Source organism: Cyprinodon tularosa, unplaced genomic scaffold (genome assembly GCF_016077235.1).
Source record: "Cyprinodon tularosa strain WSP-4 unplaced genomic scaffold, ASM1607723v1 ctg154, whole genome shotgun sequence".
Taxonomy (NCBI): domain Eukaryota; kingdom Metazoa; phylum Chordata; class Actinopteri; order Cyprinodontiformes; family Cyprinodontidae; genus Cyprinodon; species Cyprinodon tularosa.
Window position 1 is genome coordinate 2,670,509 of NW_024038375.1, and position 17,613 is coordinate 2,688,121.

The following is a 17,613-nucleotide window of genomic DNA, read 5'->3' on the forward strand; positions in this document are numbered from 1 at the left end:
ATTCTAAAACACTCAGTTGACATGTCACTGTTGTAAACTTTGCAACTTATGCTCTTACAGTATGTCAGATAAAGGCAAGTTTAAGTGACAACTTCAAATCTTGCCACCATTGTCTTATTAATAAAGACCTACACCGCAGCGAAATTAGTATTTTAGGATCATTATCTAGATGTCTCTAGAGACTCCAGTTAACTTAAAAAGAAAACGTTGTAAAGTAGAAATTCCTTAGTTAGATTTATTGATTAAGAATCTCTTGGGCTGGCATTACATGTGGGTCTGTTCGTTTTGTTATAAAAAGCATTTTTCTCTTAAATGGGATTGTGTTGTCCACTGAATGCTTGTACTATACTTAACGGAAGTCTATCTTAGTTCCATTCAGTAATTATTTATCTGAACCATAATTTAAGATTAGATGATACTAAAAAGAATTTAAATAAGTTTCTCAAATATTGCTTTGCAGTTCCTACTATATACATTATATAATATGGTACCAATATAGCTGCTTTTTATGCCTCATTTGTCCAAATTACAGTTGAAATTTTGAGATCAGAGGGTTACATTAAAACATAGTCAATATTGCTTTCCATACAGAACAATTTCACAATGTCTGCAAAGAGTCTTTTGTCATTAAAGAGCCATATATGGTTTATTGTGTCTTTTAGTAGCTTGGATGGAGAGATGTTGCGCCTTTTTCTTCCTCTTCATCCAGTGCTGTGACCTTGCAGATCAAGGATGCACATTTGTTTTATTTTATAAAAGAAACAGCAGTACAATCAAACCCTAAAGAAGGATTTAATCATCCATTAAAAACCTTCAACAACTAAAGAAACACCATGTTAAACACATTTATGTTGGTTTATATTACATGTCATTAGTTTCTGGGTTTTGCATGGAGTGCTGTTATTTGGTAGACAGTGAACAGTATATGTGATTCGACAAAAAGTTCCTCCAGGATATGTTTTGTTATCTTCGCAGACTTTTGAAGCACAGGAGTGTTTTCACATGTGATGACAAAAGAGTTGTAAAATCTTTTGCTGTGGGAGAAGACAAAATAAGGTAAAAGAGACAAAGAACAAAGAGATGAGGGGACAGCAATTAAAATATTCAAAAGTAATCTTAAAGGGTTCACAATTAGGGAAAAAAAACCCATCCAGAGATTGTTAGATTTTTCTAACTATATACTTCGACCTAAAGCATCTGTTACTCCTGTTTACTGGAAACATGTTGACATCTGGCATACAGTACACCTTTTAGATATTTCATTTACATTCAAGACACATATATTAATACCTGAACCTTTACAGTTTTTGTGACATTTAAACCCTAAACTTCTTCTTCAAACTTCTTCAGATAAGTATTGTATAAGTGTAAAGTGGAAGGATTATAGTGTTACGTACTTTTTGGATTAGAATCACAGGTCTGATTCTTTTGTGGAATGTCTAAACTATTTTTGTTCACATCCAAATTGAAATTTTGGCCCATTTTTCTTTACACTTTAGCTAAAGCTCAAGCGGACTATTTAAAAAAATTCAGGGAATCACTGGTTTTGGGTCTAGCCAAATATTTTGAAATATGGGCCTAAACATTGACACTGTTTTTCTAAAATATGAATATCTTATAATATAAACCGCTCTATTCCAACTGTGGCTCAGACATTAGCATAAAGATGAACCTTGACTACATATCAGTCCCTCATATAGCATTGGATGGTGAGATCATGGTGCAACACATCGAATTGACTTCTAGCCAAAAAACTTCAAATTCTGTCTATTCTAACCAGTTCACCTGCTTTTTTAATGAGTCTTTTGGAAAACTGCAAAGGGGAACTTTAGTATCTTTATATAAACAAATGAAACATACTCTACAATAAAGCCAAAACTTTTCTTACTAGTTCAATCAGCCTCCTTTTTTCTGTTTGTTTGCATCTGTGTCATACTCTTGTTTTATTTTAGTTCATTAATTTATCATTGCTCTATGAGATGTTTAGAGCTAAGCATAATGCTTTACAACCTAAAACAATCCTTCAAACGTATCCACAACTTTATCAGGAAAAAGGGTGGCTTTACATTGGAGAAGAATTCCTGCCTTGGAGTTCAAGTATCTTGGAGTCCTGTTCATGAGTGAGAGGAGAATGGAGCAGGAGATTGATTGATGGATCTGTGTGGCTGCTCCTATAATGAAAACGCTGTCTGTCATGTTGAAGAGATAGCTGGGTTGTTCTGCATTTCTACCCGTCACCTATGGTCATAAAGTCTGAATCATGACCGAAAGAATGAGATCCCAGTTACAATTGTCTTAAATTAGCTTTGTCTGCAGGGTGAGGAGTTCAGTCATCCAGGAGAGGCTCAGAATAGAGCAGCTTCTCCTCCACATTGAAAGGAGTCAGCTGAAGTGGTTCGAACATCTTTTTCGGATGCGCCCTGGACTTCTCCCTCAGGAGGTTTTCCAGGCACGTCCCACCGGGAGGAGGCCAAGAGGATGACCCAGGAAATACTGGAAAGTCTATGTCTCTTGGCTGGCCTAGGAGCATCTTGGGCTTCCCCCAATAGAGCTAGAGGAGGTTCCGTGGGAGAGGGAAGTCTGGGAGTCTCTGCTGAGACTGCTGCCCTCACGACTCGGTCCCAAGATTAAGCAGAAGAAGAAGACTAGGAGTACAACTTTATCACTGACCTGTGTCCTGTCTTGCTTTGGCTTCATTGGCCTTTTCAATCACTATTTGCTAATAGACCCCTTAGACTTTCATAGAACAGCTACTGTAGCTCTTTATTGAAATTACATCAAACACATCTGGACTTAGTTTATAATAGCTAACTTCTGATGGTAGATAGTAATGGATTCTATTTAAGGGTTTTTAGAGTAAAGAGGGCTAAAACATATAACAATACACTTAAATATTTTTGTTTGTAACAAAAAAAAGCAACACTATTGTACTGTCAATTCTTAATTATGTGCTGCATTTTATTAGTCATAAACATAAATGGATTATAATGTGCCAAAATATGAAACGCTTCAAGATGTTCATGGTGTTTTCAGTAATAAGGATTGCAGAAGTTTCTATTTAAAGTAGACAAATCAGTGACATGTGTTATTTACTCAACTAACTACTTTATTCCTCTTGTCAAATCAAGAACATTATTCACAAAAATATTTATTCACCCTTTGCAAATGTTGTAAATTGTTTTCACTGAAGGAGTCTGTCCCTGGCAGACACAGTGTCTGTGAGACAAAGGGATCATTGTACAACAGATCCAAAGCTCTGACTGAATTTCTCTCTGTTTGATCTACAGGCTGTAATCTACAAACGCTCAGAAGAAGAGACGGACTAAAGGGGATGGTGATGATGCTCTTCATGGCCTCTGCTAGAATAAAAACACCAGTGCTTTGAGATTTTTTGGTGCTACTGCGCCTTTGATATTTTTGTCTTTTTCTCCAGTAGCACCATCGTCAGCTCTGACCTGCCACTAAGCAGACTCCACAGGCAGGACTGTGTCATTGTTTTGTCCGGGGATATGTCATTGGGGAAATCCCCCATGTGGGGGGTGCGCCCCATGTCCCGACCCCTGTGGCTGTCCCATCTAAGCCTGCTCTGCTTGTGTGGATCCCTCTTTACTCAAGCTACACACAGTCTGCCTGTGGTGGCTTACAACACAGACTCTAAGAAAGAGATCACCCTGGATGGAGATCTGATGATCGGTGGCTTGTTTCCTGTGCATCAAAAGGGTGAGGGGGTAGAAGACTGTGGCAAGATTAATTCACAGAGAGGGATCCAGAGACTTGAGGCCATGCTTCTGGCCTTGGATGAAATCAACAGGGATGAGCGGATCCTTCCGGGGATCAGACTAGGAGCCCACATACTAGACACCTGCTCCAAGGACACATATGCTTTAGAGCAATCTCTGGAGTTTGTCAGAGCCTCCCTGACTAAAGTGGATGACAGCGAGTACACATGCCCTGACGGTTCCTATGCCATTCACGATGATGTCCCTCTTGCTATCTCTGGCGTCATAGGAGGCTCATACAGTGATGTCTCTATCCAGGTAGGCATCCATTATTTATATTTTGTTTTACTTCATATAGATGCAAGACTACTTTGAGGTATGCCATTAAAAAGTCTACCAGACTAACAACTACTTTATGATGGAGAGAAAAGAAGATTCAGGCATGTACATAATAACTGTCCACTTATATGATGTCCACTTAAATACCACTCACAATTACCCTTTGCAAGATGTTAACCTGGGACTTATGACTTTTAGCTCCACAAGAGAATCTGTTTACCTGCACACATATGTACCTGGCTAATCTAATTTAAAGGATCTCATTCTCTTCTTCTGTAATTTGCACTTGGTCCTATCAGAGGTAGAGGTGCTACCATGATGTTGCAATCGGTAATGTCTGACAGGATGCCTAGTGACAGCTCGATTACTCTCAGCTCCTTTTTGCTCACTCTGGCTGATACAAGGAAATCTCTGCTAATTGGTTCTCTAAATCCTTGGCTGCAGTGTTGCTTCCACATTAATGAAGTTCCAAGTCATTGTGAAGAGGAGACAGCATGTCCCTTGGAACCTAGATTTGTAAATATGCACAAATATGTAAACTCTACATCATTAAGGCAGAGTCATCCTGACTCAACTAGCCAGAGGACAGAGTCTTCTACAGTCATTTCTAAAGTATGGTTCATCTCACTTCAGCTGCGGCAGCCTCCTGTTCCAGATATATGCCCTTTTAAAGAAAGCAACAGATTTGTGTCCTTCTAGAAATATTGGCTCACTTATCGACTATAGATTGTGAATGGTCTGGGGATTCACTTATGCTGAGAGGCTTCTAGGACATTTTTTTTTTGTCTCAGTCCTGTTTCATTCTAACTGGATGATTAAAACTATCTGAATGTTGCAACTGAAAGTCAAATTGGTCATTGTTTTGGTAAGCTTCTGTAAAGTGTACCCTCACTCTCCTAGCTCTTATCAGATAGCAGAGGGACCAGGTGTGATCTTCTGCTGCCGTAGCCCATCTGCTTCTGCATTGCACATGTTGCACATTCAGAATGGCTTTGTTGTAACGTGAAAACTCGAAGCAGCCTGCACATTCTCTTTTGACTTCTGAGATTAATAGAGCCAACTAGTGCTTACTACTGCATATTTCCCAGGACATGTTTTGTAGGCCAAAGAGATGGTTGCATGTAAAAATTACAGGATACCAGAAAGTTTTAGATATATATGACAACTAGGACTGGCAACGACAACAATTTAAAGGTAAATGCATATAAATACCTACATGTATTGCTTTCTCACAGTAATAAATAGCTGAACTGGTATAACTAAAGTGCCTGGTGAGTGCAAACTCACAGGGACACACACAAACATTGAGTTTCTGTGTTTTATGGAGTATTTTCATTGACTTCCATTAATTTGTATGGCCTCATCCAGACGCTCACCCAAACCATTATCTACATATACATAACCATAACCCTAACCTGAACTGATTTCACACCTTGGACCTAAACCTAACTCTAAACCGAAGAAGAGGACTTATCCTCACGGGGACCATATGAGTGGTCCCCACAATGTAGCATATTCCAGTAGGAAAATGGCCTTACACTGCCCCCCAACAGAACAAATACAAGTCCACATCCAATAAAAGAACAACACCCACACAGCAAAAAACCCTCATCCACAAACACCATCTTGACTTCATTGGCAGGTTCTCGCCATTTTGAATAAAATAATTGATTCTATGTATACCTAAGGGAAACAGGACTTAACTTAATTAATTAATAATTGATGGTACAACCCAATGGTCACACGAAAACAAAGACTACTGTAGTTTTGATTAAAAAGCGTTACTTTAAAATATATCTTTTTTCACTCAAAAAAGTGAATCATGGGCATAAAAGGTTTGTTTCAAAAAAATTTTATGTTTCATAGAAAAAACTCAGCAAACCCCTTTTATGAGTTAACACAGAAATTAAATACTAACCTTAAATGGACTCCTGCTCTACTTCACTTTTTAGAGTCATTATAATATGAGATTTTACTTGACTTAAATGTTGGATTTGTGTGAGATTATACAACGGTGAAAACAAATCAGGAACAGATAAGGTTAAAGAAAATAAAACTTTAAGAATGACAATGACACCCATTCAGCACAAATAGCCTTCCATTTGCCCACAATTATAAATAGATTTGAAATCAAGGCTGTGACTTGATTTAATATCTCCCACAGCCTGAAGTTTAAGTTATGCTTCAGTGACAAGAGATGCCTATTAAGAGTCAATTAGTTACAGAATATATTGATTTTTATTTTTAAATTTTCTCCAATGACACCAGAGCTATGCAAACATGACCATATATTGTAATACCAATAAGCCACAATGACTAACATATGAAATAATGTGTAGGCATGAACTGTACTGTTAGAGAGCTTTAGGAGAAATGATGTAAATGGAGCTTAGAGCTCAGAGCAAGGAAAAGGAAGAGGTCAAATCTGAAAACACTTGATTGTGGGCACAATTTTTCAAATCAAGGAAAAAAGTTGTTCACAAGTTAAATATATACTAACTACTTTAAATATTTGTTTTACTGATTTTCATAGGAAACAACAAAAAAAGAATGAATGCTATTGGGGTTGCGAATACTTTCTATCTAAAATAAGAAACAAAGCTTTTTTTTTTATCTCACATCAGTTAATACTTTATAAACAGAATTTACTCTGTTACCTAAATATGAGAAAACTCTGACAGCTTTTATTGTAATTGTAACAAAATAGCATGACAGTAGAGTACAGTCATGAGTGTACAGATAGAGGGCTCCCAGGGAAGTGATGTAAGAGGAGGATTCACAGAAGCAGTGGAAGGATTCCTGGTAAAAGGCACAGCTTGGAAATAAAGAAGTTGATAAACGAGATGTAATTTTAGCAAAACCCTGCATCTGGGACTCCGTAGAGACTGCCCTTGTCTTGTTGTAATTTATGGATGTGCTATTAAGAGGCCCAAGGTCCATACGAGCTTCTCTTTGTATTTCCACCATCAGTCGGAGTAAACCACAGGACGCAGCTTTCTTTCTCACCAGGAATAACTCTCTGTGCTATGATAAAGTTCACTCATGGGGTGCTGCAGTCTTACTCTTTATCTTGGCCGGCTGATGAGCATTTAATCATGGCAGTAAATGTGCTCACACCAAATGACCTGTGACCACATAATCTTTTTGCACATTCGTACGGTTTCAAAGATTTGCTTCATAAGTTGTGCCCTTTGAAAATAAGATGAGATGTATCTAGTTAGACATTTTATTGCCCAGTTGATGATATTATTACACAAAGATATGTATTTGGGGCAAATGAATGTGTGGCATTTCTGGGCTGCTGCTGGATACGACTCGCATAATCTTTTTCTCCTTTCTAACTGCCTACTTTGTGCATAATCTATAGCCTGTCAGACCTTTTGGTGAACTGGCCCCACTGTGTGAAAGGTTACAAAGTCTGCCCCTCGGTGACAACAGCAGGTGGTTAATACAGATGGGTATATTTCACCCCAAAGGGAAGGCAGTTACAGGAAACGTAACTTTATTAGCTTATAAAGCCCCCTACCATCCAGACAACCTGGAGCATGGAGACAGAACATGGCAATCTGGCAGGTGTTGAGAACGCAGAGTGCCATCTAAATCTGCCACAATGTCGAATTGTGTTGCTGGTGTTGTGAGGTGACAATCACATATACAGGTGCTGGTCATAAAATTAGAATATCATGAAAAAGTAGATTGATTTCAGTAATTCCATTTAAAAAGTGAAACTTGTATATTATATTCATACATTACATACAAACTCATATATTTCAGATGTTTATTTTGTTTAATTTTGATGATTACAAATGACAAAAAATGAAAATCTCAAATTCATCATATCAGAAAATTAGAATATTGTGAAAAGGTTCAAAATTGATGGCCCCTGGTGCCACACTAATCAGCTAATTAACTCAAACCACCTGCAAAAGCCTTTAAATGGTCTTTCAGTCTAGTTCTATAGGCTACACAATCATGGGGAAGACTGCTGACTTGACAGTTGTCCAAAAGACGACCATCGACACCTTGCACAAGGAGGGCAAGACACAAAAGGTCATCGCTAAAGAGGCTGGCTGTTCACAGAGCTCAGTGTCCAAGCACATTAATAGAGAGGCGAAGGGAAGGAAAAGATGTGGTCGAAAAAAGTGTACAAGCAAGAGAGATAACCGCACCCTGGAGAGGATTGTGAAACAAAACCCATTCAAAAATGTGGGGGAGATTCACAAAGAGTGGACTGCAGCTGGAGTGAGTGCTTCAAGAACCACCACACACAGACGTATGAAAGACATGGGTTTCTGCTGTCGCATTCCTTGTGTCAAGCCACTCTTGAACCACAGACAGCGTCAGAAGCGTCTTGCCTGGGCTAAAGAGAAACAGGACTGGACTGCTGGTGAGTGGTCCAAAGTCATGTTCTCTGATGAAAGTAAATTTTGCATTTCCTTTGGAAATCAAAGTCCCAGAGTCTGGAGGAAAAGAAGAGAGGCACTTCATCCACGTTGCTTGAAGTCCAGTGTAAAGTTTCCACAGTCAGTGATGGTTTGGGGTGCCATGTCATCTGCTGGTGTTGGTCCATTGTGTTTTCTGAGGTCCAGGGTCAACGCAGCCACATACCAGGAAGTTTTAGAGCACTTCATGCTTCCTGCAGCTGACCAACTTTTTGGAGATGCAGATTTCATTTTCCAACAGGACTTGGCACCTGCACACAGTGCCAAAGCTACCAGTACCTGGTTGAAGGACCATGGTATCCCTGTTCTTAATTGGCCAGCAAACTCTCCTGACCTTAACCCCATAGAAAATCTATGGGGTATTGTGAAGAAGAAGATGCAATACACCAGACCCAACAATTCAGAAGAGCTAAAAGCCACTATTAGAGCAACCTGGGCTATCATAACACCTGAGCAGTGCCACAGACTGATCGACTCCATGCCACGCCGCATTGCTGCAGTAATACAGGCCAAAGGAGGCCCAACTAAATACTGAGTGCTGTACATGCTCATACTTTTCATGTTCATACTTTTCAGTTGGCCAACATTTCTATAAATCCTTTGTTTTTATTGGTCTTCAGTAATATTCTAATTTTCTGATATGATGAATTTGAGATTTTCATTTGTTGTCATTTGTAATCATCAAAATTAAACAAAATAAACATCTGAAATATATGAGTTTGTATGTAATGTATGAATATAATATACAAGTTTCACTTTTTAAATGGAATTACTGAAATCAATCTACTTTTTCATGATATTCTAATTTTATGACCAGCACCTGTATGAGGGTGGATCTGGCTCCAGGCCCAGCCCTGCTGTCATTATACGAGCACAGATTGAGTTAAAGCATGGAGGCGAAGTTCTGTGATACTCTCGCAGGCTAGGCCTCATCTTCCCAATCTGTGGCTGCAGCCGGGCTGTCTGGTGGCTTGGCAGAGGTGTGCAGGCAAACACAGAGGATGCCTAGCGATCGCACCAACAGATCATGTTTCACAGAAACACTGAGACACTGAGGGGCAGACGTAAGCGGCAAGGGAGAGGGAGATGGAGTGAGTTACATGGCTTCATATGGCGTCAAAGTGTTTGACAAGCAAAACCTGCATCTTCTAAACAGTTAGAGGGAAGTCTGTGGTGCCATCTGGTCAGAGTGTACTTGCAGAAAAAATAATGTGACCCAAGCATTTAGCCTTGAATGTTGGTGGGGGTCAAACTTGTGTACAATTTTTAAATGATAAAGTTTTGGCTTATACCATTGCATATTTTATTGTACAAGTGCAGTGAAATTAAATGTATGCTTAATTAGTTGTATTATTATTTTATTTATTTTTTCATGTATCTATTTGTTTTGAACATGTTCTAATATAGCAAGTAAGTATTTAGCAACAATAAGTCTAATTCACAATAGTATGGTGGCCAACAGGTTCAGTAAACAATGAAACAAACCAAAACAAATATGTGATGCAAACCCAAAGTGTGCATGCACAAAACACAATTGCAAAAGAAAAATGCTGCAAACCAAAAAAGGAATTAGCTGCTAACAGTTGAAAACATGCTGCAAGCACTGAAATGACCTGTAAACACACATATGATTCAAACTGACAAGCACACACAAGCACAAAAAAAAAAGCAATAAGTTTTTGCAGCTCATTTCCACGTGTACCGCTTGTTTCACCTGTCGGCCACTGTACAATGGTCTCATAGTTCCCTGGTCCCAGCTACATTAAAATAGGGATGTAGAGAAACAAAACACTTTTTTATGCTTTTGGGGATGCAAAGGTTGCCAAAAAAGAGCATGGACTGTATGTATGTTTTAATGTTGAAATTTGTGACTGGCCTCTTACTTTATCAAGCTTTAAATACATTTGCAGATATCCCTGTCTTCAGTCAGAGAGCAGGAGCAGAGAATTAACTTCAAAATTACTCTGGTGCTCTGCAGCCATCATTTATGAGAATTTCAAAGCGGTTACCAGTACACTCTGAAACTGGAAGGTATTTGTAACATCTTAATATATATTTTTTTAAATAGGTACCTTGAAGGAATGTGTACCTCAATCACACACAGCAGTAGCGTTTCAATGTGTGTTTCTGTCAGAGTTACATTCAGTAAATCATCAACAAATCTGGGGGAGTTATGATGGCGTTTACTTTAAAAATTCCAATATTTATGATTAAAATTCCTACACTACCTGCTTTTGACTAGACTGATACCTTTTTTAACTACAATAGATTCTGAAGGTGGAAGTTCACACATTACCAAAAATATTAAATTAAAAGAACATTTCTAGCATCCATCACAAAAATGCAGGCTTGGTTCAAGGGCTTAGCAAACACGTTTGGTTCCTGGAGAATCTGAACTTAAATTGTGCCTAATTTCTCTTTCATTCTAGAAGCACTGAGTAGGCTGGTGTTTGATTCCTAACAGTAGATAGTTCATCATAAAATCAGTAACTGTAACTATCCAAAAAAATAACCAGTGACTTATAGAGCAAAACATGTTTAAATAAATCCTAATACAAACAGCGTGCCATCCATCCATCCATCCATCCATCCATCCATCCATCCATCCATCCATCCATCCATCCATCCATCCATCCATCCAGCCAGCCAGCCAGCCAGCCAGCCAGCCAGCCAGCCAGCCAGCCAGCCAGCCAGCCAGCCAGCCAGCCAGCCAGCCAGCCAGGTAAAAACAACAGCTGCACAGTTTAAGGGAGCCGATTATATCAGAGAAATTTGTTGTCTTTTTTGGTATATTATCACTAAAAAGTTAAAAATAATTTTTGGAGGATCCTCAACAGTTTGATATGAAGAATAATTAATTGAAGAGATCCTGAACAGAGGGAAAGGTGGTTCCAATAAGCTTTTCAGTTCACCGTCTTTTTTAGGAACTGCTTCTTGCCGTTTTGGAGACAAATATGCTTTCTTAGGTTAATGCTGAAGTAATACCATTACAAATTTAAACAAGCAAGATCGTTTAATATAAATCTAAAAATTGAGATATACACTGGAATTAAGGATTTTATTAAAAACAATTAGTAATTTCAATTAATGTAAGAAGTTTTGAATCACACTGAGAAACATTTCTTAGTGATTTATTTAAGCTAAGCTACAAAACCTCTATGTTTATATGTTTATTAAGTGTGTGAATATTATTCCCATGCATGTCCACTGCTAGTGTGAGTGTGAATGGTTGTTTGTCCTGTTTCTCTCTGTGTTGCCCTGCAATGGATTGGCGACCTGTCCAGGGTGTACCCCACCTCTCGCCTGTAGACAGCTGGAGGTAGACACCAGCACCCCTCCTGACCCCAGCTGGGGTAAAGCGTGATGGAAAATGGATGGATGGATGCATGTCCACTGCTGATGGATGCATATGTCAATGTTTCACAGAGCTGCACTGGGTCATGTCTGGGAGATTCTGAGTGGAATTAAGGTCCACTGCTTTGGGAATACAGTGTTATTGCTGTAGATGCACACAGAGACAGTCTTCTGGGAAGAGCAGATGGGCTTTTCATGTAGAAATAATCATGACCATCCCACAAAGTAGGGTCGATATCAGGCTGTTCTGATGTCGCTCAGTTTCTCTATTTTATTCTTAGTTGGCTTCTTATCATAGAAATAAGGGAAAAAAAAAGGATTTTTCTATGTATGTTATACATGTTCCCTTATTAAGTACTGATATGAAAGCAACACCCACTGTTAAAGAAGCATTATTTTAATTAATGTTAACAAACTAATTTCATAAGCACAATGTAAGAAAAATACATTACATGCAACACTCTAATTTAAGCATGTCCTGGGCCTTCCATGAGGCCCAGGACATGCTGGAGGGACTATGTCTCTCAGCTGGCCTGGTGTCGCCTTGGGGTCCCCCCGAGCAGCTGCAGGAAGTGTGCGTGGATCGGGAAGTCTGGGCATCTTTGCTTTAGCTGCTGCCTCCGCAAACCCAGCCCCGGATAAGTGAGGAAAATGGATGGATGGATTCTAATTTAAAAAAAAACAAAAGTAACACATATAAATAAATGGCTACTGACACTTTTTGCAAGATAGGCAATTTCCAAACTTCCCATGAGCACAGCACAACTTTCCTAGGTTCTCCATATGCATCGTGTGCTCTTGCAGACTGTATCTGAGCAGGCACATGAAGTATTAGGGTAATAATAGCTGAAAGATAAAAAAGAGGAAATTTTCCCAACAAAACTTAGTAGTTTTGTGATTCATTTCATGTCTTTTCAACACCAAAACTTGGAGATGTTGTGCTACTGAAAAGTTCATTTGCAAAGATTAACTCTGAAGGGGAAAAAAAATTAATTTTTGTATTTTTATTCTTTGGTGAAAATGTATAACTTTTTAACATACTTTGTTCTGGAATATATGTGAAGCTGTTCACAAAATTATCACTTTTTATTGCAGAAAATTACCCTTCTTTGGCCACTATGCTTCATTGTACAAAAACGAGATAAGAGTAAAATGTTCGGTATCTAATCTAACTGGGTAGAATGTGTTTCATACAGTATGTGCTTTAGCATCACAATGTATTGTAAAACCTGAGACCTGTACTGAAACACACTGAAGTGCTAACATAGGTTATTTTTGTGCTGTCAAGTGTTAAATCATTACAGATGCACAGTCAAAATTTACAAATCATCTGTGCTTTTCGAACACTGTGTTATTTTATCTTAACAGAGCTCTTAAAGTTGAATATTTGATTTAAGTGGTATTTTTTAATGCTTTATGTAATGCAGTTAAAATAGGCGCAAAGGAAATGTTAAGATAACAAGTTAAGTTTGATGAGATCACATTGAAACTGAAACATTTATCCATAATTTATCTGTAATAAACGTGCAGTGGGATTTTCCTTAGTCCTAGATCTGATCTTGGAGTAGATTGTTGCAGTCGATGGCAAGTCAGACATGTTAAAAATCGTTCTGAATGATGGCTTTGGTTTCTGGAAAGGATCTATGGACCTGAACACTAGCGCTGGGCAATATAGAGAAAATGTATCATCATTTAGATAATGGCCTGCGCAATAGGCATACACCACAAAACTATATATACACAAAATAGAAGTATTTGAATAATCAAATTATGTATTCTGCCAATCAAATGCCTCTTTTTACATGAAATGCCCACCCCTTTACATAGTTTGGTGTATGGCAAACAGCTGAGATGAAACTTTATTGAGAGCTGCACTGGCTCAGAGCAAGACAAACTAGTACCTCCAAGACACATCAAACACATAGAGGAATCACAACTGATTTGCATTGTTGCCTAAACATAAAGGTCTGTCAGAGGAGTTCAAAACCGAGAATATTAGCAAAACCAAAGTAGAAAATGTTAGGTCATTTAAAGGCTCCCACATACTCAGACCATTGCACATGCTGTAAACCGAGCAGACTTTACACAGTATCATCAGGGGGGTTCACTTACGAAGTCGAGTATACCAATTGTATTTCTTGTGACATATTCCAATATTTACTACACTTCTTATCAGTGAAACAAAGAAGGGGAATGAATGATTGCAAGTATGGTGCGCTACTTGGGCCTTTCTTCTCCATTACGCACCCAAAGCACACCTGATGGTGTGCTGCATAGTGGCTCTGACGCTCTGCACATCATCCTGCCTCAGAAAAGCTGAGCTACCATCAATCTATTACATTTAAAACTGCTCATATTTAAGCCTTCTCCTTACTGAGCAGTTTATACTTTAATGCAACAGTCCAGGCATTGTTAGGGTATCAGAGTCTGGCAAGTGTGAAAACAACAAAGCGGTTTAAATAAGCAATAGAGGCTGAGAGGGTTGCATAAGTATGATAAAGAAAATAGAATGGAGATGCCTCATCGCTCCATCATGGAATTACTTATCCTATGTCACAATTCAATAGATGTACAAAAACATGCCCTATGATGCATTTGTTCTTATTTTGTGTAATGAACCATGGGTAGAAAGACACCCATATTGCCAACTTAGAGTGCCTCTGGAAAGCATTCCCAGCATTTCACAGGAAAGAGATTAATTGATTTAATCTGGAACAAGGCTGTAACTGTCATGAGTCCTACCAGTTGGTTTTGTTTTTTATGGGCTTGCTGGCTGCTTACCTCTCCCTGCTCTGCTCTATTCTGCTAATTAGAATAAGCAGATGTACCTTGTGACTCTCCCATTCACCCACATTCCTCCCAGCTGTTACCCAGTCTATTAATACTAGCCTCTTTCAGTTATTCACCACAGCAAGCCACTTCCCATCTCATAGGAGGATCTTTCCAAGTATTATTGTGCACCTCCAACCTTCCTGTGCTGACCCTGCCCTCACTGGTTTTTCACAAGTGTCAATGTGCACTTCCTGTCCTCCCGAGTTCATGTGCTCTGTTTGCCAGGATCCTCATTTGTTCATGATTTGTCACATTCTCAACCGTTTCTTCCTGTCACCAGTTTGCTCAGCCTGTATCCAGTCTGCTCAAAGCTTGTCCTTGTCCTGTTGAATCATTGTCTGCCATTGCAAGTCTGCAATCAATTATATATACAGTAGCCTGCCTTCAGCGAAATATGCCTTCATCACCCTTTTCAAGCCTCCTACCAGTTGTAGCGCCCCACAGCACACCCAGATAAGAAATTAACAATCTACTTGATTCCAAAGAGATAGCTCTTTTCCCCACCACATATGGTATACACAAGGACCAAACAAAGAGGACATTTCACTAAAAAAAACACTCCTTAATCTGAGCAAGGAGGGAGGAGTTGGTAACTATCTTTAATACAATGACTGCCTACAGTGTGGCAGTTTTATAATGGTTTTTTTACCATTTGCACAGTAAAACATGAATACCATTTAAAAAGAAGGTATCAAAGTACAGTACCAAACTGTACAGTTATTGATGGGGTAAATGTTAAATTCTCATAACATAATGGATATAAACCATTTTGTTTACATGGATGGAAACTCTGCAAATTAGTTTCCTAGTTCTGATCCAGCTGTTTAAACATAGTGCTGTAATTGAGTTACATTATTGAACAATTAGTGAATCATTTCACAACAAACTACCTGGATATGTTCCCCATATCCAACACTTCATAGTGCAAAACTGAATGATATGAAAAAAATGGTGCTGAGTAGACTTAGCAAACTCCAGCCCTGCTGAGTGGGACTACAGCCTCCACAGAGGGAGCTGATTCTGTGGTTGTACTGTAGCAGCAGCGGTACAGTCTAGCCCTGTTGCAGCTGAACCATTTAGGGATTTTTTTTCCATCTATCCTTATCACACGCTTGTCAGGAGGCCAAGCAGTCTTGGAGGTGGGACCCAAAACGGTTGAAAGAAGAACATGCTCTGAAGAGTTTTCAGCCGACAAAACTTTATTTATTTCCTGGTGCAGGACATCAACCAAACCACACCAACAAAGAACAATGACAGACATGTTTCTTATATACACAGGAGGAACTAGATTGGAAGAAACAATTTTTAAAAGGATGTTCGGCTTCACAATAACAAAAAGAAAAGGAACATTTGGTTTAAATAACTACTTAAGAAATACTTTTACCAATAAATACAGAAAACAAATATTTTAATTCAATCCAAACAAATACTCAAACTCAATATAGAAAACACCAAAACACATACTCTTGAGCCATTGCACAGCCCGATGGTCAGTTTCCAAGTAGAATTGATGTACTAAGCGGTAGTACTTCAGGGAACTAATTGCCCACTTCATGGTACTGTAACGCGTCTCTCGATCCAAAAGTTTTCGGCTCAGGAACAGTACTGGCTTTCTTTGTCCATCCACGTCCTGCTGGCACAGCTCCCAGGCCAACTGCTGAAGCATCAGTTTGAAGAATGAATTAATTATTGAAATCAGGGGTGTGAAGAACAGACTCACTTGTTACAGCCATCTACAGGTCTTTAAAGGCTCTGTCACAGTCCTCTGTCCATTTCACCTTCATTGGTGCTGAAGCCTTTGTGAGATTAGTTAACACTGCTGCTCTGTCAGCGAAATGTCGAATAAATTTGCTGTACCAACCTACCAGTCCTAGGAATGCTCGAACCCTCTTTTTGGTGCTTGGAACAGGATAGGAGTGGATGGCATCCACCTTTCCAACTCAAGGCTTTATAAGACCTTGACCAACAATATGGCTCAGATACTCCACTTCACTTTTTGCTATGGAGCATTTACCAGGATTGATTGTAAGCCCAGCATTTTTTAGCAGCCGAAGAACCTGCTGAAGGTGAGTAACATGGTCCTCCCATGTCTGGCTAAAGATGACCACATCATCCAAATAGGCAGCAGCAAATTGTGGTACATCTTGAAGAATCTGGTCCATGAGTCTCTGAAATGTTGCTGGTGCCCCCTATAGACCAAACGGCATCACCATGAAATGGTACAAACCAAATGGTGTGGTAAAAGCGGTCAGATATCTTTAGTTTCTTGTGCCAAGGAGAGTTGCCAATAACCTTTGCTCAAGTCAATAGTGCTAATGAACTTTGAATTACCAACCTTCTCCAACAGCTCATCTATTCTTGGCATTGGGCATGACTGACACTTTGACATTGAGTTAAGATATCTGAAGTCAATACAGAATCTTAGAGAAGCATCTTTTTTGGAACCATAACAATAGGACTACACCACTCACTTGTAGATTGTTCGATTACGTCTAGCTGCAAAATCAGCTCGACTTCCTCTTTGAGTTTCGGCAGCAGACATTCAGGGATCCGATAGGACCTTCGGCGTGGCATAGCATCACCTTTGAGATTAACTTTATGCTCAACCAGAGTAGTAAAACCTGGCTGTTCGGTGAAAAGGTCTGGGTCAAGCAATGCCTGGATCTCTCTCTGCTTACCTGAAGATGTGACAGATCCACTGTCATGGATTTCTGGTCTTTTCTCGGGAACTCCTGTTCTCTGTCCTGTTCCGCTTCACACAGGTTTTTTGATGAAACCAAAAACTTCTCCCTCCTCTTTTGTGCTCTGGTCTTCTGCAGCCTCACTGGGCTCCCATCTAGCTTTGCATGGTAAAAAGGTAACTCCTTCTGAATGTTCTTTGCTCTCTGAACTCTGGTGATTGGCATATTACAAGAAGTATGAACATT

General features: G+C 39.2%; 1 protein-coding gene across 1 annotated transcript in view; it reads left to right on the forward strand.

Moving 5' to 3' along the window:
* Positions 1 to 17,613, forward strand: part of grm2a (glutamate receptor, metabotropic 2a) — a 69,646-nt gene that overhangs the window by 15,733 nt on the left and 36,300 nt on the right. The window contains exon 3 of the mRNA XM_038279977.1: positions 3,288 to 4,037. Within this exon, the coding sequence (XP_038135905.1) occupies positions 3,510 to 4,037 (528 nt within the window). The 5' untranslated portion in view covers positions 3,288 to 3,509. The remainder of the gene's footprint in view (positions 1 to 3,287; positions 4,038 to 17,613) is intronic.